General features: G+C 51.3%; 1 protein-coding gene across 1 annotated transcript in view; it reads left to right on the plus strand.

The window, feature by feature from the left end:
• The window catches only part of LOC133345244 (protein Wnt-9a-like), a 48,710-nt gene that overhangs the window by 16,756 nt on the left and 4,802 nt on the right, over nt 1–27,152 (plus strand). Inside the window, exons 3-4 of the mRNA XM_061555835.1 lie at nt 13,280–13,545; nt 20,798–20,938. Coding sequence (XP_061411819.1) covers nt 13,280–13,545; nt 20,798–20,938 — 407 coding nt within the window. The remainder of the gene's footprint in view (nt 1–13,279; nt 13,546–20,797; nt 20,939–27,152) is intronic.

The following is a 27,152-nucleotide window of genomic DNA, read 5'->3' on the forward strand; positions in this document are numbered from 1 at the left end:
TGGTGCTGGCCACCCACCCGCTCGTGTGCCGTGCCGGCCTTTATAGGTGCTCGCTTAACAGCACTTGCCCCTACAGTCTGCTAAGGCTACATGGGGGGATCTTTGTCTTTTGTAACGCATGGGGAGCGGTAGCGTAGCGGTTTAACGCGCTGCGCTGGCAACCCAGCGAACCGAGTTCGATTGCCGCTCACGGTCAACGCCCGTGACGATTATCTGCACCGGTCCTGGACCTTCCCTAGGTCGACTCAGCCTCAAAGCAATGCCTGGTGCGGTGAGTAAAACAATGCCACAAAGGCGACCGGGCGTGGTAAGTGCCACCCCACCCCCTCGTGTGCCTCGTTCGCCGTCATAGATGCTCACTGACGGAAATTGCCCCGACAATATGTTGAGGCTATACGGGGGATCTTGTCTTTGTCTCGTACGTGGTCTGGGTGGGGGAGCGGTGGCGTGATGGTTGTCACACGGGAAACTCGAGTTCAATTCCCTGTGACGGCTGCTACCATCGGTGGCTTATATCTGAACCAGTCCAAGGCCCCCTTCACACGATGCCTCCAACCTGTGTATGCCCTCGATGCGCTCCTCATTCATCCATCTATCGGTGCGTCTGACGTGACTAATTAACTGCGGCATGTAGCTGCCCACGGACAGACCCCTTGAAGTATCTCACCTTGGCACCCATGAGCTTCACACAGTGCTAGTATGGTGCATGCGATTTGAGTGTACATTATGCCGTGCAATTTAGTTGTCCGATGGTTCTGAATACGGCTGATTGCCGGAAACGTCTGCCTATTATATGGATTGGCTGTATCTTTTCTGTTTTAAGGGATTGGTAGTGACGGGCGTGGAGAGTTGTGATCTCATCTAATACCCCGTGTGTACACACAAACCATTTAGTCCATCACTAAGCGCGTCACTTTCTCGTGTCTGAATTACCCACGACTGCCGTACCATTGAAATTATGATAAGCAACTGTAAGCTCTCCCCCCCCCCTCGAAACGTCGGAATCTTTTTATTTCTCTAAGTGACATTTACTTTCAATGTTTAGAATGTGTACGTATTTTTGGAATATTTTGTAATTTCGCTGAAACCGAGGGGCGGCGTGGCACAGTGATGGGCGCACGTGACCTGCTCCCTTCTATTCAAGGCCACGGCTGACGTCAGTGTCGGGTGATATCCAAAACGTCCTCATCAAAACCGCAACCATCTAATAGTGACGATAATTAGTTGCCAGAGTCATTAATAGCGTCATCGACACGGCTAAAGGGAGCAGACGCGTTTCTCGAAACAAACAGTGTGGTTTGGCGAGCCGCGTCCCTTAATTAGAGTCGCAGAGCACGTGGGTGCGTTAAATGAATGCGGGCCGTTTTTCATGTAGATATATATACACACAAGTATACAACGAATGCATGCTACCTCGTGCACTTTAAGCCAATGGCAGTTCCCATCCAAACCCACTGAGAGGCGACGCCGCGTGGCTGTGAGGACGGTGACCAAATCGTGACCGTGTCGCTCCAACAGGCATTGAAACACTTATTTCTTACCTTGTTGCTTTTGTATTTGTTTAAAACGTACTTATGCGGAAGAGCTACGCTGAGTCGTAAGACTCTTTTTCAGGAGGCTCCTACCGCATCACTTTATTTTTTTACGTTTTTTTTTACCAACTAATTTAATGGAATACATTTTTTTTTTACCTACGTGACTTTACCGAAAGAACCAAACAGTATAGATTCCTGCAGTCACGAAAGCTTCAAATCAAGATTGTACCGATTAGTTACTACTTCAGCACACCGATGTGTTGGAGAGTAAACCCAATACATTTACAATTTTAAAACGAAGTTTCGCTCGTAATTACACCCAGCCTCATCGAGCGATTTTGCCAGAATTCTGAAGACGTCTTCCTGCTTCCGATTTTAACATTTGCGCGATCTTACCCAAAAAGCCATTGTTATGAATAATACGATTTAAACAAAACAATGTGTTGTCTTACCAATAAAGGGCCACTGAGCTACACAGCTCTTTTTCAGAAGCGACCTGGCCACAGATGATAGCTCAACGAAGTGGCTTGTCATCGTGTGGAATATTATAGCAGCCAAATACTCGAAACGCACGTTGTTTATACATGTGGAGGGAAACCCTGGAGAAAAATCCACGCGACCACAGGGCGAACACGCAAACTCCAAATATACAACAGACGTCAGGGCCGGGATCGAACCCACGTCCCTTCTGTATACCAGGCGAGGTAGTTAACATCTCCTAGCATCCGTGGCGCCCCCAAGTGTGGGAGAAAACCGAAGCACCCGGAGAAAACCGGCACTCGCTCGACGGTAACACCGTCATCCCCGTACAGATAGAATCAGATAGCGATTAGTCCTCTTCCCGCACCGCCTTCTCCTGGCGAGCCAGGAGGGGTTGTTGCACGGCTCCTCCTCCTCCTCCTCCACTCCCACGTCAAGGGAGTTCCACACCATCGCTGCGGTGATCCACCATCCCTCGCTGCTTGCCCTCACACAGCGCTGGGTCCACAGGCAGTCAGCCACGTGGAGAAGCAGCAGCAGCAGAGCAGCCGAAGACTGCCCGGCAGAACGCTGGTGATGCGGCCGGCTTGATCGTGCTCGCCGTTGTTATTATTTTGATTACTTGAAGGAGACTTTAAAGTGCGTGCTATGCCCCGCTGCTGCTTGTTGCGAGGAGGGTATTTTTGGAAGCTGAAGGCAGAGCGGGGGAAATGGCTCAGGAAGGGGCACGGCGCCCGGCACCGGTTTGCCCGTAGTCCTGGCGGCACCGTGCGGTGTGAGTGTGGTGTGAGTGTGTGGTGTGTGAGTGTGGTGTGTGTGAGTGTGGGATGTGAGTGTGGTGTGTGAGTGTGTGGTGTGTGAGTGTGTGGTGTGTGAGTGTGGTGTGTGAGTGAGTGAGTGTGTAAGTGTAGTGTGTGAGTGTGGTGTGTGAGTGTGGTGTGAGTGTGGTGTGTGAGTGTGGTGTGTGTGGTGTGTGTGTGTGAGTGTGTGGTGTGAGTGTGTGTGTGGTGTGTGAGTGTGGTGTGTGTGTAGTGTGTGAGTGTTGTGTGTGTGTGGTGTGTGAAGTGTTGTGTGTGTGTGGTGTGTGAGTATGGTGTGAGTGTGGTGTGTGCGGCGTGTGAGTGTGAGCGTGTGTGAGGTGTGAGTGTGGTGTGTGAGTGAGTGTGGTGTGTGTGTGGTGTGTGAGTCTGGTGTGGTGTGTGAGTGTGGTGTGTGAGTGTGTGTGTGTAGTATGATGTGTGTGTGTGGTATGATGTGTGTGGTATGATGTGTGGGTGGTATTATGTGTGTGTGTGTGGTGTGTGTGTGTGTGTGGTATGTGTGTGGTATGATGTGTGTGTGTGGTATGATGTATGCGTGTGTGTGGTATTATGTGTGTGCGTGGTGTATGTGTGGTATGATGTGTGTGTGGTATGATGTGTGTGTGTGGTATGATGTGTGTTTGTGTGGTATGATGTGTGTGTGTGTGGTATGATGTGTGTGTGTGTGTGGTATGACGTGTGGTATGATGTGCGTGTGTGATGTGTGTGGCACGATGTGCGTGTGTGGTATGATGTGTGTGTGTGGTGTGTGTGTGGTATGATGTGTGTGTGTGGTTTGTGTGGTATGATGTGTGTGTATGGTGTGTGTGTGTGGTATGATGTGTGTGTGGTGTGTGTGTGGTATGATGTGTGTGTGTGTGGTGTGTGTGTCGTGTGTGTGGTATGATGATGTGTGTGTGTGTGTGGGGTGTGTGTGGTATGATGTGTGTGTGTGATTTGTGTGTGTGTGGTATTATGTGTGTGGTGTGTGTGGTGTGTGGTATGATGTGTGTGTGGTATGATGTGCGTGTGTGTGTGGTGTGTGTGGTATGATGTGCGTGTTTTATGTGTGTGTGTGGTATGATGTGTGCGTCTGGTATGATGTGTGTGTGTGGTATGATGTGTGTGTTTGTGGTGTGTGTGGTGTGTGTGTGTGTGGTATGATGTGTGTGGTGTGTGTGTGTGGTATAATGTGTGTGTGGTATGATGTGTGTGTATGTGTGGTATGATGTGTGTGTGTGTGGTGTGTGTGTGGTATGATGTGTGTGTGTGGTATGATGTGTGTGTATGTGTATGTGTGGTATGATGTGTGTGTGTGGTATTATGTGTGTGTGTGGTATGATGTGTGTGTATGTATGGTATGATGTGTGTGTGGTGTGTGTGTGGTATGATGTGTGTGTGGTATGATGTGTGTGTGGTGTGTGTGTGGTATGATGTGCATGTATGTGTGGTATGATGTGTGTGTGTGGTGTGTGTGTGGTATGATGTGTGTGTGGTGTGTGTGTGGTATGATGTGTGTGTATGTGTATGTGTGGTATGATGTGTGTGTGGTGTGTGTGTGGTATGATGTGTGTGTAGTGTGTGTGTGGTATGATGTATCTGTGTGTGTGGTATTATGTGTGTGTGGTGTGTGTGTGATATGATGTGTATGTATGTGTATGTGTGGTATGGTGTGTGTGTGTGTGGTATGATGTGTGTGTGTGCGTGGTATGATGTGTGTGTGTGTGCGGTTCACGTCCTGTGCGCTGCTGCGTTTTGGCGCATCCGCGGGCGGCGTTGGCTGCCGGCTTTGATGCCCCCCTCCCCCCTCAGCACGACGAGGCCGAAACCAAACAAAAGGGCCGCGCCTTAATGCGTTTTTTCCAAAATATTCCGTGCTCGGGTGACGTCACGATGTTGTTGTGTTGCTGTGTGTGGTGCGTGCTCGCTAACAGCACTTGACCCTCATTAAAAGTACGTTTGAGGCTACGCGGGGAGGGGGATCTTTGTCTTTGCCTGGGCAAGGGGGGGGGGGCAAGCACCACGCCCAGACGCCTTTGTCTTCCCAATGCTGATGTTTACACACCGCGCGAAGTAGTTGCTTGAGGCTGAGTCTACCTAGGGGAGGCCCAGTACGAGTTCAAATTCTCGCCACTGTTATTGGCCGTGGCAGACTGTAGGGGCAAGTGCTGTTAGCGACGGGGGGCACCCATAACGGCCGGCACGGCACACGAGGAGGTGGGGTAGCGATATTTATAGAGTGTGCCAGGTTGATCATTTGAGGCTGAGCGGACCTAGGGGAGGCCCAGGACCGGTTCCAATAATCGTCACTGGTGTCGGCTTTGAACAGGATTCGAACTCGGGCTGCGGGGGGCGGGGTTGGTAGCGCAGCGCGCTAAGATACAGACGCTCGATAAATCTTGACTCAAAGCTTTCGTGACTGCAGGAATTCATATTCGTTGGGTCTTTCGGTAAAAAAACTCTTAGGTTTTTTCGGTAAAGTCACGTAGATAAAAAATAATAGAAATAATAATAGAAATAAAGTCACATATATAGGTTGAAAGAAAAATAACAAACAAAAAACTACGACGTTTCGATCGCAACACACGCCAAACACAACAACGACAACGACAAAGATCCCCCCGTTTCGCTTTGAACAAACTGTTCGAGGAGCCAAGTCCTCTTAGCGAGTGGCACACACGACACCTCTTCATCGTGCAGAGGAAAGACATTGGCCTACTCCTCCTCCTGACACGTGCCCTCTGTGTGCAAGCGCCGTGTCCGATGTTCGTCGTCGTGAGCCGTGGTTTTTGTTGCGTTCCTTCCTGATCGACAGCGACGCTTTCCGTCAGCTTTAGCGTCACACTCAAACGGTGGGCAAATGACTTTGTCTCACTCATTAAACAATTGTCGTGTAAGTGTTTGACCCGAGACTTTAATGAGTGTAGACCTCGAGGATGATTCTTTGTCTTAGATTTTTTTTGGGGGGGATGGGAGGAGGAGAGGGGGTGGGGGAGCTGTAAATCAAAAAAATGTTGATTTCTCGTGATAGGCTATAGACTCAACTGGATAATTGTTCCAATTCTCAGCTTTCCAACCATTCTGTAGGACATCGTCACAATTAAAATAATGAAAATTATTAGCTCACGATTGTATCTATGTATGTGTATTACACGCACACAGAGCTCGCATCTACAGTATGTAGTATAGGCTGTCATGCAGTCTACATGTTGATTTAACTTCATGAACGATACGCTTGACAGATTTTACCTTTTAGAGTGCAGATAAATCGGCGTATTTGAATATTCGTTCGTGTAGAGATTTTACGAAATAGCCGACGTGGATTTATATATAAAGTACACACACATATATACAGGACTTTTATGTCGCACATCGCATCGAGATCGCAGAGACAGAGAGAGAGAGAGATGGACACAGGGTTTCGCCGACATGCCACGTGTGTTTGAGACGAATTATTTTGTCGTCTGCTGTTTCAGATCGCTCAAGCGTTCCGGTCGAGCAAAAAAAAAAACTCACTTATTTATATATAAACGAATATGTTGGTAACATTTCAACCACATGCCAAACTCTTATCTATTTTATTCTTATTGTCTATTGTTACCCTAAATAGATACAATCAGAGAATCAGAATATGTATTTATAATGAAGGAATCCGAAGAGCTATGAAGCTCTTTGTCACAGAAGTTCAGTAGGGAGACTTTGGGTTGGTTTGCTCGGTAACTGTGATTTAATAAAAACAAACAATTTATTAATGTTGAACTTCTTTCGCATCGTACGTAGCCAACAGCGCTAATCGGAGGTGCGAGGAAGATTGACATATGGATGTAGACGAATGGCGTGCCACCTTCATGGACATGTTACACAGAGTGATGGACGCACTGAGAGATTACACGTGGCAATGAATCTAGGAGTGGATTGCCAGAGGAGTGGAGGTGAGTTATCTCTGTACCTGTGGAGGGTAACAGCATCTCCCTGTGGGGAGTAAAGAGCGTGCGTGCACAGAGAATGAGATGTGCATTTCAGGATCTTTTGGGGGAAACGGATCGATTACTGAAACAAAATCAATACGCAGGCAATTCGCCTCCTGTGTTTTTACACATCCCATCATTTCAGCAACGCCGGTTCAACTCGACCAAACTCTGGACCGGTTTCGATATTTAACGTCTCATCAGCAAAGGTCACGCTTGCTTTCGGCAACAAGACCGAGAGCTCTTAATCGTTCGTGTGCGTGCATCTCCAGAACCCCGACCCTGCACCCGTGTGCTCACATGCGTGTGCGTGCGTCCCTCTGCCTCGCTGGGAAAATATACAAGCGGGCTGTTTGCGTGATAGCGAGAGGTACAACGATGAGCCGATCAGCCGCGCATTGCAGAGAAACCCACGGGCATCTGTCAGAGCCGGAGGTGACTGGGAAGACATTGGCGTCCCTGTCAGCGTGCGTGTGTTTGTGTTATGTCTGTGTTGTGTGTGTGTATATATGTGTGTGTGTGTGTGTAAATGATGGGGAGCGATAGTGTAGCGGTTAGCGCGCTGCGCTATGAACCCGGCGACCCGAGTTCGATTCCCGCTCACGGCCAACACCAGTGACGATTATCTGAGCTGGTCCTGGGCCTCCCCTAGGTCGACTCAGCCTCAAAATGAGTACCTGGTGCGGTGTGTAAACATTGCCACTAGGGAGACAAAGGCGGTCGGGTGTGGTGCTGGCCACACCCACCTCATCGTGTACCGTTGCGGCCCTCATAGGTGCTCGCTAACAGCACTTGCCCCTACAGTCTGTTAAGGCTACACGGGGGATCTTTTGTGTAAATGAGTCAGCGCTGGGGAGACAAAAGCCGCCGAGCGTGGTTCTGGCCACACCACCTCCTTCGTATCTATGTATCTATGTATGTATGTACGTTGAACTTCTTTCGCACCGTACGTAGCCAACCGTGCTGAACGGAGGTGGGGCGTTAATAGGCGCTCGCTCATTGCAACTTGTCCGAACAGATCTGTTTCGAGCGCTAAAGGTCTTTTGCTTTGTGTGTATGTTGTACATCTTAGATGTGCTCGCAAACAGCACTTGCCCCAACTGTCTATGTTTGCTAGATGGGGACCTTTGGGGCCGTCCATACATGACGTCATGTACCTAGGGGGGGGGGGGGTCAGACATTTGTGACGATGTGACGAGGGGGGGGGGGTTGAGAAATGTGACGTAATATAAAAATGCGCAACTTTAAATAAATATAAACAACACGTTATTACTCTAATAAAAATAAAATGATCATAAATGAAAATAAATCAATTAAATCACGACGTTTCGGAGGCAACGCAAGCTTCCTTCATCAGGTGTAAAAAAGGCACAGCAAAATAACAGTTGTGTTGCCTCCGAAACGTCGTGATTTAATTGATTTATTTTCATTTATTATTATTTTATTTATTATTTTTTTACCTACATGACTTTACCGGAAAAAAAACGTAAGAGTATGAATCCTTGCAGTCACGAAAGCTTCAAATCTAGAAACAACACTTTCTACTTAATTAAATAAACTTTTAAATACATGTTTTCTCCTACAACATCAGAGTGCAGCGCCACATTAAATACGCACTACAATGACAATAGTTTAAAGCGATTTGAAGCATCTTTTACTTTAGGGGGGGGGCAGAGCTTTGTGACGTCATATTTGAGGGGGGTCTGACTTTTTGTGACGCCGTGTGACGAGGGGGGTGGGGGGTCAAAAATCGTCCAATTTCGCGTGACGTCATTTATGGATGGCCCTTTTATACAAGCGAGGTGCGGCGACGCACGAGAGGTTCGCGAAGTGCTGCTCTATGAACCCGCCAACCCGAGTTCGATTCCCGGCCAGGGCTAACATCATTTGCGAGCCACATCTGAAACGAACTTGAAGCTGGCACAGCGTGTGTGTGCATGTGCTGCATCAGCGTTGGGGAGACAAAGGCGGCCGGGCGTGGTTGCTGCTCACCCACCTCTATAGGTGCTCGCTCGCAGCACTTGCACCACCAACACGAAGGCGACAGGATGATGCGTGTTTCAGACAATCAATCAGGCCACACGTACGCGTCGGAATATAAACCTGTGTTGTGCTATGAAGGGGGGATATTGCCCGAAACGTCGACCAGTACATATATATATAATTTTCATATTCCAAAGCGGAGCGTTGCGACCTCAGGCACAAACCGGGAGGGGCCGCGTGGTGATGATGCCGCCGCAAAGGTGGCCCAGGTGGTGGTCACGTGCAGGACGCGCGACTCCGGGACCACCGCTCTGCACCGCGGATGAATCGCGAGATCCGTGCGGCGTCGTCGACGTGCGCGTTGAACGTGCTTACGTCGTGTTAGCGGCGATCGCAATGAATTAAAAACGAAAAAAAATATATTTACATTTTTTTTTGTACATTTTTTTTTACCCGGGCGATGCCCGATTTTAGCACGCTCTAACGCACATCCCTTGTGGTGCGTTACTCGTTGAGCAGTTTTACGTGAAGATACTCGCAGCCCCGAATAGCACGGTTGGCTACGTACGGTGCGAAAGAAGTTTAGCATGCATACAAATACATACAACCGTGGGATGCGACTCTTATGTTCACATGAGTGGATACATCGCAAGCTCCTTGTCGTAGTTCACTGGTTGTGCGGCCACTACGCACTGAGCCCTGTTAACCCGAGTTTGATTGCCGGCCACGGTTAGCATCAGCGGCGAGTTATATCCGAAGCAGATTTGGGAATTGAACCGGCTGTGTCCCGTATCCTTCCTCACCTTCACCAACCAGCGCTGACCAGCTCAGCACGATGTGTGTGTGGCAGATGTGCTATCCAGCAGTGGATTGACAGAGGGGTGTACAGTATTATTAGTATTTGCAGTGGGTTATGCCTGAATTGTTATTGATATAATTACTGTGGTAATCGTTATAATTTGTATTACAGAGTTATCATTCTCATCTAAGTGTTTGTTTGTACTTAATGGTGATGATAAATGATCCTGAACACTCTACAGTTATTACTCTACTGATGTAATGACTGTAAGGCTTAATCTGCACAGCGATTGTCATGTGTGTGTGTGTAGGGAGCGGTGGCGCATTGGTTAGCGGACTGCGCTACGAACCCGGCCACCCGAGTTCGACTCCCGTTCACGTCGAACACCAGTGCCGTTTTTCTGAACCGGGCCATGAGCCTCCACTATGTTGACTCAGCCTCAAATGGTGCGGCCTATAAACATTAGCACTCGGGAGACAAAGACGGCCGGGCGTGGTGCTGGTCACCCACCCCCTCGTGTGCCATGCAGGCCTTCATAGGTGCTGCTCGCTAACGGCACTTGCCCCAACAGTCTGTTGAGGCTATACGGGGGATCTTTGTCATTGTCTTCTATGTGTGCGTCTATACTTGGGTCGACTCAGCCTCAAATGAGTACCTGGTGCGGTGTGTGTAAACATCGCCTCTGGGGAGACAAAGGCGGCCGGGCGTGGTGCTGGTCACCCACCCCCTCGTGTGCCATGCAGGCCTTCATAGGTGCTGCTCGCTAACAGCACTTGCCCCAAGAGTCTGTTAACGCCATACGGAGGATCTTTGTATTGATATACATCCTTGTAAATAGGTATGCATGTGCGATGTGTGTGTGTTTTAATGTGTACGGTACGTACGTGTGGATGTGCATATGTATGTTTTCGTGCATGTATATATACGTGACATGTGCATGCTTGTTAAACGAATAAATACGGCGTATACACATACAGACTGTCGAGACACAAATGCACAAGCTGATCAGAGCTCTGTGCGATCGAAACGTCGTAGTTTTTTTGTATTTTTTTGTTATTTTCTTTGAACCTATCTACGTGACTTCACCGAAAGACCCAAGAAGATGAACTCTTGCAGTCATGAAAGCTTAAAGTCAAGATTTGACCATGCATGTGTCTGTATGTCTATCTGTACACGTATGCGCACCTCTGATCAGCACTGTTGGCTACGTACGGTGCGATAGAAGTTCAACATACATTTATACTGCACATGTATCAATGTTTATGCGTATACAGTGCACACACGTGTGAGCATTATTGCTGTCTTGCTCCACGCCAAATGCCATCTCTCCATATTTCTCATCGCCATCCTCAAATCCATCCTCTTCCTCATGCCCATGCACACTCCCTACCTCACCCCCCATCTCACTCTCCACTCCCGTTCTTGAACTCATCTATCCTCATCTAAACCCCCAATCCTACCTCGTCATCACTCAAATCCCCACCTCATCACTCACACCTCCCCCTCTGTCATCTCCACCTCGACGTCCCCATCCCGTGTCTCACCTCCACCTCCATCTCCCATATCTACCTCTGTCTCCCCATCCCGTGTCTCACCTCCACCTCCACCCCCCATCTCCACCTCTGTCTCCCCATCCCGTATCTCACCTCCATCTCCCATCTCCACCTCTGTCTCCCCATCCCGTGTCTCACCTCCACCTCCACCCCCCATCTCCACCTCTGTCTCCCCATCCCGTGTCTCACCTCCATCTCCCATCTCCACCTCTGTCTCCCCATCCCGTATCTCACCTCCATCTCCCATCTCCACCTCTGTCTCCCCATCCCGTGTCTCACCGCCACCTCCATCCCCCATCTCCACCTCTGTCTCCCCATCCCGTGTCTCACCTCCACCTCCACCCCCCATCTCCACCTCTGTCTCCCCATCCCGTGTCTCACCTCCATCTCCCATCTCCACCTTTATCTCCCCATCCCGTGTCTCACCGCCACCTCCATCCCCCATCTCCACCTCTGTCTCCCCATCCCGTGTCTCACCTCCATCCCCCATCTCCACCTTTATCTCCCCATCCCGTGTCTCACCTCCATCTCCCATCTCCACCTTTATCTCCCCATCCCGTGTCTCACCTCCACCTCCACCCCCCATCTCCACCTCTGTCTCCCCATCCCGTGTCTCACCTCCATCCCCCATCTCCACCTTTATCTCCCCATCCCGTGTCTCACCGCCACCTCCATCCCCCATCTCCACCTTTATCTCCCCATCCCGTGTCTCACCTCCACCTCCATCTCCCATCTCCACCTCTGTCTCCCCATCCCGTGTCTCACCTCCACCTCCATCCCCCATCTCCACCTTTATCTCCCCATCCCGTGTCTCACCTCCATCCCCCATCTCCACCTTTATCTCCCCATCCCGTGTCTCACCGCCACCTCCATCCCCCATCTCCACCTCTGTCTCCCCATCCCGTGTCTCACCTCCACCCCCCATCTCCACCTTTATCTCCCCATCCCGTGTCTCACCTCCACCTCCATCTCCCATCTCCACCTCTGTCTCCCCATCCCGTGTCTCACCTCCACCTCCATCCCCCATCTCCACCTTTATCTCCCCATCCCGTGTCTCACCTCCACCTCCACCCCCCATCTCCACCTCTGTCTCCCGATCCCGTGTCTCACCTCCATCCCCCATCTCCACCTTTATCTCCCCATCCCGTGTCTCACCTCCACCTCCATCCCCCATCTCCACCTTTATCTCCCCATCCCGTGTCTCACCTCCATCCCCCATCTCCACCTCTGTCTCCCCATCCCGTGTCTCACCTCCACCTCCATCCCCCATCTCCACCTTTATCTCCCCATCCCGTGTCTCACCTCCATCCCCCATCTCCACCTTTATCTCCCCATCCCGTGTATCACCTCCACCTCCATCTCCCATCTCCACCTCTGTCTCCCCATCCCGTGTCTCACCTCCATCCCCCATCTCCACCTTTATCTCCCCATCCCGTGTCTCACCTCCATCCCCCATCTCCACCTTTATCTCCCCATCCCGTGTCTCACCTCCACCTCCACCCCCCATCTCCACCTTTATCTCCCCATCCCGTGTCTCACCGCCACCTCCATCCCCCATCTCCACATCTGTCTCCCCATCCCGTGTCTCACCTCCATCCCCCATCTCCACCTTTATCTCCCCATCCCGTGTCTCACCTCCACCTCCATCCCCCATCTCCACCTTTATCTCCCCATCCCGTGTCTCACCTCCATCCCCCATCTCCACCTCTGTCTCCCCATCCCGTGTCTCACCTCCATCCCCCATCTCCACCTTTATCTCCCCATCCCGTATCTCACCTCCATCTCCCATATCCACCTCTATCTCCCCATCCCGTGTCTCACCTCCACCTCCACCCCCCATCTCCACCTCTGTCTCCCCATCCCGTGTCTCACCTCCATCCCCCATCTCCACCTTTATCTCCCCATCCCGTGTCTCACCTCTACCTCCATCCCCCATCTCCACCTCTGTCACCCCATCCCGTGTCTCACCTCCATCCCCCATCTCCAACTCTATCCCTCCATCCCCTGTCTCACCTTCACCTCCATCCACATTTCCACATTTCCACAATCCGCCGCGCGCCTCATCTCCCGTCTTTCCCCGTCCCCCAAACCCTCGCTCCTCCTCCCCCTCCTCCCGCCGTCACCTGATCCGCCACCGTACGCGGTCGGAAATCCGCCGCAGGTTTTCGCGAGACCGCCTTCCTCTACGCGGTGTCGGCGGCCGGCCTGGGCCACGCCGTGGCGCGGGCCTGCAGCCGCGGGCGACTGGAGCGCTGCACGTGCGACGAGACGCCTGGCCTGGAGAACCGCCAGGCGTGGCAGTGGGGCGGCTGCGGGGACAACGTTCGCTACGCCGCCAAGTTCGCGCGCGCCTTCCTCCTGAGACATGAGGCCAGCAAGGACCTGCGCGCCGGGGTGGACCGGCACAACACTCACCTGGGGATCAAGGTGAGCCGCCTGCCGTCGAGGGAAATAGGGAAGGGTGGGGGAGGGAGGGAGGTGGTCATTTGTGGGAAGGAGAATTAATGGGTGGGTGGGTGAGTGCACGGAGGATCGTGGTGAGTAGGTCGCGTGTACGTTTGTATGTCGTTAACAACTCGTCACCATGGCGAGATGTTAACTACCTTGCCTGGTATACAGGAGTTCGTGGGTTCGATCCCGACCCTGACGCCTGCTGTATACTTGAAGTTTGCGTGTTTTCCCCACGGTCGCGTGGACTTTTCTCCAAGTACTCCGGTTTCTTCCTCCACATTTAGTATCAACATCACGCGTTTAGAGCATCTGTGCTCTGATACATTTCTACATGATAAGCCATTTCCTTGGGATATCGTTTGTAGCCAGGTCGCTTCTGAAAAAGAGCTGCATATCTTAGTGGGCCTTACCTGGTCAAATATAAATAGTTGATACATTGTTTGTACATTGAACTTCTTTCGCATGTAATATAGCCGGCCGGTGAAGGCCGGTGGGTGGGTTGATGGTGAGTGAGGGGAGGAGAGAGATACAGAGAGGGGATGGATAATGGGTAGTGAGTGGGTGGGTGGGAGGATGGGAAAGCAAGCGGCTGGGGGTGAGTGAGAGAAGCAGAAGTAAGGCAGTTGTTGTGGTCGGTTTGTGGTTCCTCTGGAGGGTGGTGAGTCTGGGGATGAGTAATAGGTTAGGTGGTTGGTTAGTAGAGTGGAAGAAGGATCATGGCGAGTGGGTGATGACTGTGGGGAGATGGGTGGTAGTGGGTTGGTGGGTTGGTTTGTAAGTTCATGGAGGAGGGTGGTGGTGGTGGTGGTGAGAATGATGCGGGAAGGAGTAGCCTGGGGGAGTTGTGGGTATTGGGGGATGTTCTTGTTGTGGTGAAGTTGAGTGATAAAGGTGAGGTAGGCACGTGGTGATGTATTGATGGGAGTGAAGCCGTTTGCATCTCAACTGCAGGTGACGTGTACCTGAATGTTAGTTTTGGGGTCAGGTGCCTGGGTGAGATATATTTTGGTGTAAGTGTGAGAATCACCTGAATGTGAGGTTTACCTGGTGTTGATGAGATATCAACAGGTAATTTTGAACCTCTGGTGACTAAAAATCTTGGCAAAGTATGATTGATTCCGATGTGTGCATAACGGGCGCAAAAAAAGTATTAATGGTCTTACTGTACCATCGAACATTATATCATGCAATCATTCATACGAATGCCCGCACCTGTGTTTTTTATTGGAAACATTGTTTACATAAGCAAGTAATTTAGTTCATAAACATGCTCGGTTACATCATAGACGAGGGCACATCCTCGATTCACATGTAACGCCTTGGCCTTGACACTGTCATCAATAGGCGATCTGTGCAGAATCTCGAATCGACCTAGGTTCATATATGACTCGCCACTGCAGTGCCGGATTATCCGAGTAGCAAAAGTACATATGCTTCGGGCCCCGCACTTTCAAGGGCCCTGCGCTAAATACTTTCAGGCTATCGATTCTGGTTTAGTGATTTTGCACTTGCTCTATTACTACAGTACTATACTGCCTTCAACTTTCATGAACGACTGGGTGTTTAAGGTTAACGATTTGTCATATTATCTGACTGGATATCGCATAAAAAATACAATTACTTTACTATGCAAGTAAAAAAATTTGTGTTTTAATATTTACGTGTTTTTTTATTTTCAATTTAGGGCCCCTTTATAACATATGCTACAAGCCCCGCACTAGCTTAATCCGGCACTGCGCCGCTGATGCGTTCCATTGCATGGGAATCAAACCCAGGTCTCTCGCTGTTAATAGCCGCAGGCCGCCAAGAACGACGCCGCCACTCCCGCGAGTAGGTTAACAACGCACGCTCGCCAGGGTCTTAGACTCCAAGCGATTGCAGACCCATTGTCTCCCCCCCCCCCCCCCCCACAGTGCCCAGAGCTTACCTCTTGATTCCATTGCAGCATAGCGCGGGGGGGGGGGTGAGATCTGTCACGCGTGCGCGTTAACGGCACGCGGACTGTGTGCCTCATGCTCTTCGTTCGGTCAAGTTGGACTTGTTGTAGATCAAGTGGTCGAGTCAAGTTTGTTTGTTTAACCGGTTGAGAACTCAAGAGACCAAACTAAACTAAAACTGCAGGTTTTTTTTTAAACCAGATATTATGGCTCTTTTTCAGAAGCGACCTGGCCATTCCAAATGATAGCTCAACGATGTGGCTTTTCACGTGAACATTTAAAGCAGCTAAATGCTGTAAACGCACGTTGATTTTACATGTGGAGGGAAAAACCGGAGAACCTCGATGAAAAATCCACGCTACCACGGGGGGAGAGGCGTCAGGGTCGGGATCGAACTCACGACCTCCTGTATGCCAGGCGAGGTAGTTAACATCTCGCCACCGTGGCGACCAGGATGTGTCTCAGTTGCAAGGGGCGCTACGCGGTGCTGCTGGTGGTGGTGGTGGCGCTATTTGGTGATTTTGTAAAACAAGTGCGGGTGGAAGAGCGGCGTAGTGGTTAGGGGACTGCGCTACAATCACCACTGATTCCCGGTAGTGGCGAACATCGGTGGCGAGTGATGTCTGAACCGGTTCCAGGGCACCCCCTTTGCCAAACCACGCAGACCAGCGCGGTTAGGTATTGGCAAAGACATCCCCATGAATGACACGGCTTGAGTAGGTTATGGATTGACAAAGAGCCACGCATTTATGTATTTAATGGGCAGTGGCGTTGCTAGCATCGCTGTCTGTCTGTCAGTAACTCGGCATGCAGTGATTCTACACAGGGCCCCTCCCCCGCGTCTCCCCTTTCGCCAATCCTGACGCCCTCCCACCCAGCAATTCAATCAGTCGTCACCAATCAGGGCCACGATTCGATTTAATAAAATATTCTTTCGGGACGCAAGTTTACCAACGTGTTTGTAATGTTTATACCAATATATATCGTTTGCAGACGTTTTGCTCGCTTCATCGATCTAAAGTCTAATACAGTGTTGGCAAATCATTTGCTTATACTCTATTAAAATGTGCACAATTCATAAGCCATAATTTCTCAGTTTTCATGACCACGTGCATCGTGATCGTAAGGATTGACGTCAATCAGCGAATCGATGCCTCGTCATCAGTGGCGTTGCGAGGTTGACACGGGCGCTGGTGGAGGAAATCAACCAGGACCCTCAATCCAAGTTACCCGGGGCCGAGACCCCTCTGGCCCATGGGCCCTAGGTGCCGTTGCACCGCCTGCACACTCGATAGCTTCTCTTAGTCACTGACCGAGGCTGCTCACCGTATTCAACGTTGGCTGTCATCATCGCCTCCCTCGCCGAACACCTTCATTGACTGTCGTTCAGCAACCACGACGACTCTGCCAGTTGTTGGCAGCTACTTGTCAGCTAATCTGATGACTCTTATCGACGCGCAGCTAAAGTACAATAACAACGAGATTTACGCTTACATAGAGCACCTGGTGCGTCGAAACGGAGACGCTGTGCCGAGAGGGCCTTGTGTCTCGGCCCGAAGGGGGCTCGGGACCTCTGTCGGGGAGGTAATATTCAGAGCGTGACGGGGAGGAGAAGAATAGTGGTCGCAGACTATAGGATAGACAAAGAAGACGCTTCATCGTGAGAGACAGAAGCAGACGGTCACACAGGAGGTCGAAGAGAACGGAGAGCATGTGTGCTTATGAGCAACATAGGATGGATTTCAGAATCATTATTTACACCGGAGGAATCCGATGAGCTATAAAGCCCTTTTTGACAAATGTCCAGGCGAAGCAGTGAGGATGACCGAGGATATACAACATTCACTGTCATTATCGTCAAAGACAAAGACAGACCGTTGGGGCAAGTGCTGCTAGCGAGCACCTTCGATTAGGCACGGTTGGCTATGTACGGTGCGAAAGAAGTTCAACATCCTGTACATACCATCCCGGCACGGCACACGAGGGGGTGGGTGGCCAGCACCACGCCCGGCAGCCTTTGCGTACCTGTTGATGATGTTATACACATCCAAGGGGAAGCCAATAACCGGTTCAGATAGTCCCGTGTTCGCCCTGAGCAGGAATCGAACACGGGTCCGCCGGGTTTATATCCCTTAGATAACGCGCTCACCACGACACTCCAGCTCACCTGTATGCATACGAGCGGAAAGTAGCCACATTGGGTAAAACACCACATTTGTGAATAAGGTCAGTTGACTGAAACGTCAAGGCTGTCCTTGCATCTCAGCAACAGTTTAGAAACGAATCCTGTTATCACCTTTTTTATTTCACCAAATGTAACGTTGTGGGGGTTGCTGTGTTCAGGCATTGGTGACCGGGGCTTAGACCATCAACTTCACTGCATTTGAGAGCCCGGTTTAGTGAGGGCGATTGCGACCCAGATTCAAACCCAGGTTCTCAGCGCTCTGTCCTATATCGCTCTGTCCATCTGTCCGCCTCTCTGTAAAGGGAGGGGGGGGGTACCCCGGGGGGGGGGGGTCCCCTAATACTCTCGCAAAGATGATCCGATATAAATCATACGATATGTATGTTTAAGGTTTTGCTGGCTGGGTGGGTGGCTGGAGGGGACGGACGGACGGACGGACGGTCACGTGCTAAGGATGTGCGCGTTGCTAGTGTCGAAGGACATTGCAATGCAGTGTCGCAATTAGGAGACAAAGGCGGCCGGGCGCGGTGCTGGCCACCCACCCCCTCGTGTGCCGTGCGGGGCTTCATAGGTGCTACTCGCTAACAGCACTTGCCCCAACAGCCTGTTAAGGCTACACGGGGGGAATCTTTGTCTTTGTTAGAGAGATGTGAAGATCTGCCCCCTCCCCACGCCACCCTCCGACACTCACGCGCCCCCAATCCCGGCAGGGCTGCTATTTGACTCACCACGGTGAGATAGTAGCACCATTGTGATTAATGTCGTGGGCTCTAGTGGCTGCGGGGGTCACGTGAACATAAACATACGAAATGTATTTCATCCAGCAGTGACAGTTCACTGCTGGGAGGAAGGGCACCACAAGCCGTGTTTGTTACGGAAGTTGCTTGACCATATTTCAGAGTCGGTTTGTGAATTGTTGATCTGTACATGTACGGATCAACAAACATCGATTACCGCGTGCACTGTTTTATGCATGCATCGTGAGCTGGCAAGATTGGTGTTAACTCTGTGAATGAATGCATCGTCACACGCAGAGTGTCAGTGCATCCTATCTCTCCGTTGGTCTAAACACAACTCGACTTAACGCCCAGTAACACAAGACAACACTGTGTATAAAGGATTGTAAATGTTGTGGCTTGGCTCTCCAACACACCGGTGTGCTGTACTAGTGACGAATTGGCCACGGTCTGTTGACGTGACAACCCTTACTAGTTGGCTGTGTCGGGTGGTGGCGGGTTTTAACGACACATTTATATATTTACGCGATCTAACCCAAAACAAACCTCGATTGTGGGTGTATAAAGGATGTTGAGCGGTGGCGCTTTGGTAGGCGCACTGCTCTCTGAACCCGGTGATTTTGAGTTCTATTCCCGGCCAAGACGAACTAATATCAGTGGCGAGTGATACCTGAACCGGTTCTGGACACCACCGTCTGCAAAACGGGTGGAGCGATTGACCAGAAACCCACGATTTGATTCAAGGGTCAATTACTTTGACTCATTTGCCCTGTCCCCTGTGCACCGTTTCTCCTTTGGTTCTCTCTCGTTCCTGCCGTTTTCCTCAGCCTCAATCTGACGTCGTGAGCAACAGAAGCATTCTCGCAAGCACGTGCAATCTGACGCGCCTGTCACGGGCCGCAGACATTTTATTGAGTCGACGATCAAATTCCTCGCCACATGCCTGGCTGGAAGCTGTCTGCCCTGCACAATGCAATGTTGTCCATTTTCGTTTCTTGTCTATACAGTCGGTTTTCCTACAACGCCGCGGTGGAAAGCCGCGTTCCTAAAAAAACAACCGCTTTGTGGAAAAATCGCGTTATAAGAAATGAATTATGATACTTAATGTTGGGTAAAGCGCGGGCCGCGATAACACGCGAGATGCGTACGCAGGCTGAGCAAAGACTTGAGGCGCGTGGTTGGTGACGTCGAGAAGCATCCAGCAGCATCCCGCCTTGTGTGACGCTAGGCCGAGGCAGCCGCACGCCCGCTTATTCCCAACTCGCACGACATCATTCTAGATTTGAAGCTTTCGTGACTGCAAGGATTCCTACTCTTTGGGGTTTTTTTTCGGTGAAGTCACGTCGGTAAAAAAATAAAATCAAATAAATGAAAACAACTAAATTAAATCACGACGTTTCGGGCGCAACACAAGCGTCCTTCTTCAGGTGGGGACAACGTAGCGAAAGCACAACCTCAATCAGCATTATTGGCAATTCGCATCGGCGTTGTAAAAACACGTGTTCCCAGATATAACCATCGAGGTATATACAATTCGCCTGATGAAAACTGCACGCGGTGTTTGAGCATCGTATTCGGTGTGCAGTCATCATCATCATCATCCCTTCCTTCCTGAGTTGACGTTATTGTGATGGTGACTCGGTAAGGAATTGATAGCTAACTTCAATAAAGAGGCGGTACAAATAATAATGAATTATGATTATGATGTTTATGCAAACAAAGCCAGGCATGCCCGTGTAGCTTTGGTCATCCGGAGATCTGAGCCGGAGTTTGCGCCATGGTGCATCGTGCCATTATGGCGAGATGTTAACTACCTCGCCTGGTATGCAGGAGGTCGTGGGTTCGATCCCGACCCTGCCGCATGCTGCATATTTGGAGTTTGCGTGTCTCTCCCCGTGGTCGCTTGGATTTTTCTCCGTGTCCTCCGGTTTCTCCCTCCACATGAAGAGTCAACATCACGCGTTTAGAGTATTTGGCTGCTGTACATTTGCACATGATAAGCCATGTGTAAATTTCTAATAGTTTAATAGTATAATAGTCTATCGATACCCACTGGGTCGTTGCTTGTGAATCCGATGCCGGTGCGGTTTGCGGGCGCTGCGTTTCGTTCGCCCGTGAAGGAATAACTCCGTGGCATTGTGAGACAACCTTCAAACGTTAACACTGAACCGTGCCAACGACGTTATGAAGGCGCCACCAGTCCAGCCTCGTCTCACGCTCCACTGATCTCCAGCGACAGTCGCTTCGATTGTCACAGCCTCGGCGCATCGTCGTTGCTAACTTTTATCTTCCCTCTTCGCGCCCCCCCCCCCCCCCCCACCACAACCGCCACCCGCCTCCTATGCCTGCTGGGGAACAACCGGCGGAAGATGGTGAAGAGCGGCGTGCGCACGACCTGCAAGTGCCACGGCGTGTCGGGCTCGTGCACCGTGCGCACCTGCTGGCTGCAGCTGGCGCCCTTCCCCGAGATCGGCCGCAAGCTCAAGCAGCGCTACGATACGGCCGTCAAGGTGAGCGCTGGTGATGCTGCTGCTGCTACTGGTGTTGCTGCTGGTGGTGTATCTGCTGGCGCATTTGCCGATGAATCTCATGTCAGTCGACCCCACGGCACCTGGGTCTGTCCCCGTGACCTCCTCCTGCCAGCAGCGAGCCTTCGACACTTCACGTGGCCTCAAAATGCACCTGGCCTGGCACAGGTGCCGTGGTGATGTCACCGTCACTTAATTTGTGTAGCGGTTAGTGCCGTGCTACGCTACGAACCCGGTGACCCAAGTTCGATTCCCGTTTACAGCCACCAACACCGCTAATGCTTATCTGAACCGGTCATGGGTCTCCCTTAGGTCAACTCAGCCTCGAATGAACACCTGGTGCGGTGTGTAAACATCGCCACTGGGAAGACAAAGGCGGCCGGGCGTGGCGTTTTGCCACACACCCCTTCGTGTGCCGTGCCAGCTTTCATAGGTGCTCACTAACAGCACTTGCCCAAACGGTCTGTTGAGGCTACACGGGGGGATCTTTGTCTTTGTTTGGTGGTGTTGGCACCGCCGCCCTGCGAGTCATCTGGGCGAGTTCCTTCAACTCCTCGCCCCTCTCTGCCCAGCGGGGCACGTGGGAAGGCCGCGTGCCTGCTGGGATAAAGTGTGGGCACTCCCGCCTCGTCCGAGACGTCCGCTTTAGCGTTGGAAGAGAAGGCCGAAATTGCCCTCGAGAGAGGGGGGGATTTCTGGAGCTCCCTTCGGCGGAGGCCCGTTCCGCCAGCAGTACAAGAGCGAGTGGCAGACTGTCACACCGCATCCAGTATGCCTCACGCTAGGAGGGTAGGGCACTACTTAGTACGCGAATGGGAAAAGTAGAGTTTTAGTTTGCTGGCATCACCGTCCTCCCAGTTTCTCGGTGTAAAAGTCAGCAGCTAGGATTCTCATTCTACTCCGGTCATATTTACAAGCTGCTCAGGATCCATTCTTATTCTACTCTGTGTCTGTGCCGCTATATTTGGACTTTGTGTGCGTTGACTGTCGTGCATTTTCCCACTTCGTTGAGCACCCGGTAAATATTGAGCGATCGTCTTTAAACTTGCCGTGCTTCAGTTTAACAGACACACAAATTTGGGGTGCCACGGTGGCGAGATGTTAACTGCCTCACGTGGTATGCAGGAGACCATGGGTTCGATCCCTGACCCTGAAACCTGTATATATGGAGTTTGCATGTTCTCCCCGTGGTCGCGTGGATTTTTCTCCAGGTCCTCCGGTTTTTTCCCTCCACATTTAGAATCAACATCACGCGTTTAGAGTATTTGGCTGCTATAAATTTCCACGTGATGATAAGCCAGTGGGCCTTACCTGGCAAAATAAAAAGTTTAGTCTAGTTTAAACCAGGAGGCTTGAACTTGAATACTTGAATTCAAAGTGTCCCCCAAATGCGTGTATGATACTATATGTATAGCATAAGACTATTTGCCGGCACAAATGAAGTAGTGAGGGACTTTTAAAAGGCATTTTATATAGTAGACAAAATAAAGAAGGCACAACTTTGATTAATTATGGCGCATCTCACTGCCAGCTTTCAGCATTGTTTCAAATGCATCTGCTGTTAAACATTATCATCATCGTGTCCCATCATCTATCCGCCGTTGGATGAAGCTTTCTCACGGCCCTGCGATGTGCTAATCTTGCACGCCATCTCCTCCTGCACGCGAGCCAATTTCCTCGCCCCACCTACGGGCTCCCAACGACGAGATCTGACTGTCGTTTAGCGGATACCGTGCCGCGCGTCTTTGTCAAAATCTGAATTTCCCACGAGGCCGAGATGCACGGCGGGACTGCGCGACTTCGCACGCCTCCGTCCGACGCGAGAGCAAGGGCCGTTCACCCGGTCAGTCTCGTGACGACACTCCAAACCACAATTACCCTAATTTGAAAGTCCATATACACAGCCGCTCGACGATAAGTGGCACTCGACTGCGTCACACATCCGGATCAAATGTTCAAGAATTGAAAATGCTTTAAGAAAAATATATATATATATTTCCAAAGTGGCTTATTCCCCCGTGAATTATTTGGGAATTTTTTCCGAGGTGTGGCTTTTTTTAATTTGTGTGGAATACCCGATTATAAGGGGTGGCGTGTGACGGCACAGCGGTTTTCCCACTGCACTATGAACCCATTGGTCGTAGTTCTATACCAGCGGTCCCCAACCTTTTAGGCACCAGGGACCGGTTTCGTGGAAGACAATTTTTTTCACGGACGTTTGTTTTTTACTCATTTTGGCTAGGGGTTAGAGCTTGTGGGCTTACCAAAACTGTGACTGAGACAAGTGCGTAGTGCTAGAAAGAGGCGCGGACGGAAGTGGTGAATAATAAAACAATGGGCGGGCATCGCGCGAACACGACCACGGGGAGAACTTGCAAACTCCAAATATATAGGCATCAGTCGGGATCGAGCCCACGATCTCCTGTATACCAGGCGAGCTAGTTAACATCTCACCATCGTGTTGCCCATAATGTTGATACGATACCACGGTTAACAAGAGTGGCAGGTGATAATTGAACTGGTCTTGTTCTCTGCTGACTGAACATTATGGCTGCTGGATTCAAACACAGTGTGTTAATCGCTACACCACCGCTCCACCCGCTCGCGAGAGCAGCGGTCGCGGCCCTATGAAGCGGCACCGATGGTTCGCACGGTTGGCTGTGTATGGTGCAAAAGAAGTTCAACGTACATACATGCATACGTACGTCGAACTTAAGTCGTCGAAGCCCCCGAGTGCAACGACATTCTAGGGCTTGGGATGCCGTCGCACCACGGTTGCGAGATGTCAATTACCTCGCCAGGTATACAGGAGGCCGTGGGTTCGATACCGACCCTGACACCTGTATATTTGGAGTTTGCGTGTCTCTCTCCCTGTGATCGTGTGGATTTTTCTCTAGGTCCTCCGGTTTTTCCCTCCACATTTAGAATCAATATAACAAGTATATTTAGAGTAATTGGCTATGATAAATGCCCACGCGATATGCCACTTTATTGAGCTAGTATTTGTGGCCAGGTCGCTTCTGAAAGAGAGCTACATAGTTCAGTGGGCCCTTACCTGGTCGAATAAAATATATTGTTTTAGCTTTAGCTTTGGCCGCGCGAGCGAATGGCAGAAGGGGCGCATGGTGGCACTGGGAGGAAGCACCTCGGCACGAGCGATTAGCAAAGTGTTTTTTGACGTTTTTATTGCAACAAAACGAGAGTCCGACACAACACGCCGAAAACATTTCGGTGAACAGGGGTACAGAAAATCCGCAGGTAATCCATTTCGGGCGCGACGGAACCGCACGAAAATGGGGGCGGGGTGGGGGGGGGGGTAGGAGGGAAGAAGCGGGGATAGGCGACCCCCCGCTGCTGCCTCCAGCCAAGTGTGGGAGAAGATGAAGATTTAAATGGGGGGGAGGAGCGGTGGGGGGGAGGTGGAGTGCAATTAGCTTTGTGTTTAGGTCAAGCAGAGCTCCTACCCCCGGGCGCTGCAGTACGAACGGGGGTCTCGCGTCTCGCCCGCCACGTTGAGATCAACTCTCGGGCCCCACCCGTTGCAGTTTCGCCCGCGGACTCCTGCGTTGCCCTTTCGTCGTTGGCCACCACCCCCCTGCCAATCCACTTGCCGGACTTGTGTACGTGCGTATCGTACACTGAACTTCTTTCGCGCTGTACATAGCTAACCGCGATAATCGGAGGTGCGGGGAAAGGAGAACGAAAAGGGGCCTCCCCCGTGGTGCGCCGGCCACGCCGATTGCCACGCCGAGATGCCGCAGGCCGGTGGAGCGGGGTGGGGGGGCGGAATTGGCAATTGATTTTCACTGACATTAGCCATGGCTGAGAGTTTGACTAGCACCCCCCCCCCCCCGCCCCCCCCCCCCCCCCCCCGGCAACTCCATCGTTCCTGGGATGAGCAATGTATTTGTTTTGGTTCAGAAACAAGAGCCTCCCTTCCGGGTGCACACACAGAGAGAAACGCCGTCGGGCCTGTAAGATCGGCGGGCAGGCAGCGGCCGTCTCCGTCACCCTGAGCTCATGTTGGCATCGAGGGTCGCGCGGCTGAATTGATGATTGCGTACGTTAGAGTTTTACGCAATCACGAACGATGTAGATTTAGATTGCATTCGCGTGAGCCTGAAAAGGCCCCAATGAGCTGTCAGGCTGGAAGGAACGGTGACCGACGGTCAAGAATAGCAACAGATTGGCTTCCCAGGGACAGAACGTGCCTGAGAGCATGTGCGCAGTGGAGATGGAGCGACGAATTTAGCTCGCGTGCAAGTGCAGGTGCTAGGCGGATGGTTACATCGCAGGGATCGCGAGAGATGGCGGCGACAGCTTTGGGGAGACCTTGATCCAGCAGCGGATTGATCGTGGCTGTTGCTGCTGATGATGTTGAATGGAATACATAATCCGTTAGGACGAGTTAACAAATCGAGGCTGCGTCTCTCGCTTACACAAATGCCCTCGTGCGCCCGACCCAAAGCTACGTTTCCAACCGCAAAGTGTCTCCGTGTTGCCACAGCCCGAAAAATCCGCTGACAAAATCCACTGACAAAATAGCCATTTCACACTCAACACACTCACACACTCCACTCAACACACACACACACAGACCCCACGCGGCCCCACGCACTCGCTTAAGAGCCGTTAGCCGCATTGCGTGCTTTCTCACGGCACGGGCGGCTTATGACGGCTGGGCCGTCAGGTTCATTCATGTCTCATCTTGGTCGCGACGTGAAAATGACTAATGTACGGTCGCCTACAGCCGGTCACTCACTCAACGATCATTGACCAACCGGCGTTTACTCGGCACAGGTATTATCTGGGCTTAATCTCTCACTGGATATTTTGTTTTGTCCGGGTCGCTGGTATATAGTCTGGAGCAGGCGCCACGTGACCCGTGGCCAAGGCCGTAGCAAGAGGCATACCTGATGCGGTGTGCTGGATGCGAACACTTGTTGACCCATCCCTACCGGAGATCAGTAAAAAAATCGCTTCGTAGCTCGTCGGATTCCTCCGACAGTCTAAATCAAGATCCTGATTCAGATTACATTTTATGGGTTGCCGACGCGGAATGACCCGGATTAATTAAAATCCCTGGGAATTAGGATCGATGTTTATAAATAAAAAAAATCTTATTTTTGTTTGCTGTCGGTTGTGTCTTGCGACGGCACGTCCAATACCTCATGCTTTTGCTCCGAGATCCCTGTGAGTGACCTGTTATCCGCACGAGCGGCGCTGCACTCTCCACGTGCCCTGACATAGAGGTTGTTCGCTGTGTGGCAGTCCAACCAACGTTTGTTTTCTTTCTCAGAGCTGTAATGTTCGCTAAGCTAAGTTTAAAAAAAAAATTGACGTGTATTATATTTGGTAGGTATGTATGTTCCATTTATTTCGCACCGTACATTACTAAGGTGAAGGGAGAAGCACAACAAATTAAACACAAAAAGCACTTTGTGAAGAAATTGGTTATAAATTTGGGTGCAGTCGTCGGTGATAGGGCCAAGATCATCAACGCATTGCGCTGGAGAGCCCAGCCACAGTGCAGCTAACCTCTTCTCATGTGTTTTATCACGATCGCTGAGCACAGACCCAAAGGTCCGAAACGCCAAACTACCGGAAGAAAACAGCACCATTGAAGCTGTGAAAGCTTTAATAGAGGGTTATGAGGACTCGAGAAAAGAGGCGGTGGGACGAAAATTGCAAAGCCGAGTGGTGCATGCAAAGAATCAGAAAGTTGCAGTTGCAGGCTGCGATCTCTGAGCCACACGGCCGCCTCATCTCTCACGGCCCCTGACCAGAGCCGGAGTGACAAGTTTGGCGCCCAGGTTGTTCGGGAAAGGCACAACTATTCTTGCACTCCGCCAGCACCAAAAATTTCAGCCACCGGCCGTCACTTGTCGCTTCGTATCCAAAAAAGTTATCTTCCCATCCAGGCGGTGCCCCCCCCCCCCCCGCCACCTCGGGAGGTGCGCTTACCCCGGGTGGCCCCCACTCCCCCACCCCCCAACCAGGCCCCCACCTCCCCCGACCCCCCCCCCCCCGAACCCCCCCACTCCTGCCACCCTTGTCACGGCACTGACCGAACGCGTCCCTCTCCACCTGACCCCCCCCACCTGACCCTCCCCACCTGACCCTCCCCACCTGACCCTCCCTACCTGACCCTCCCCATCTGACCCTCACCGCCTGACCCTCCCCACCTGACCCTCTC

The sequence above is a fragment of the Lethenteron reissneri genome, chromosome 21, assembly GCF_015708825.2.
Source record: "Lethenteron reissneri isolate LAM-NWPU_2019-01 chromosome 21, ASM1570882v1, whole genome shotgun sequence".
NCBI classification, from domain to species: domain Eukaryota; kingdom Metazoa; phylum Chordata; class Hyperoartia; order Petromyzontiformes; family Petromyzontidae; genus Lethenteron; species Lethenteron reissneri.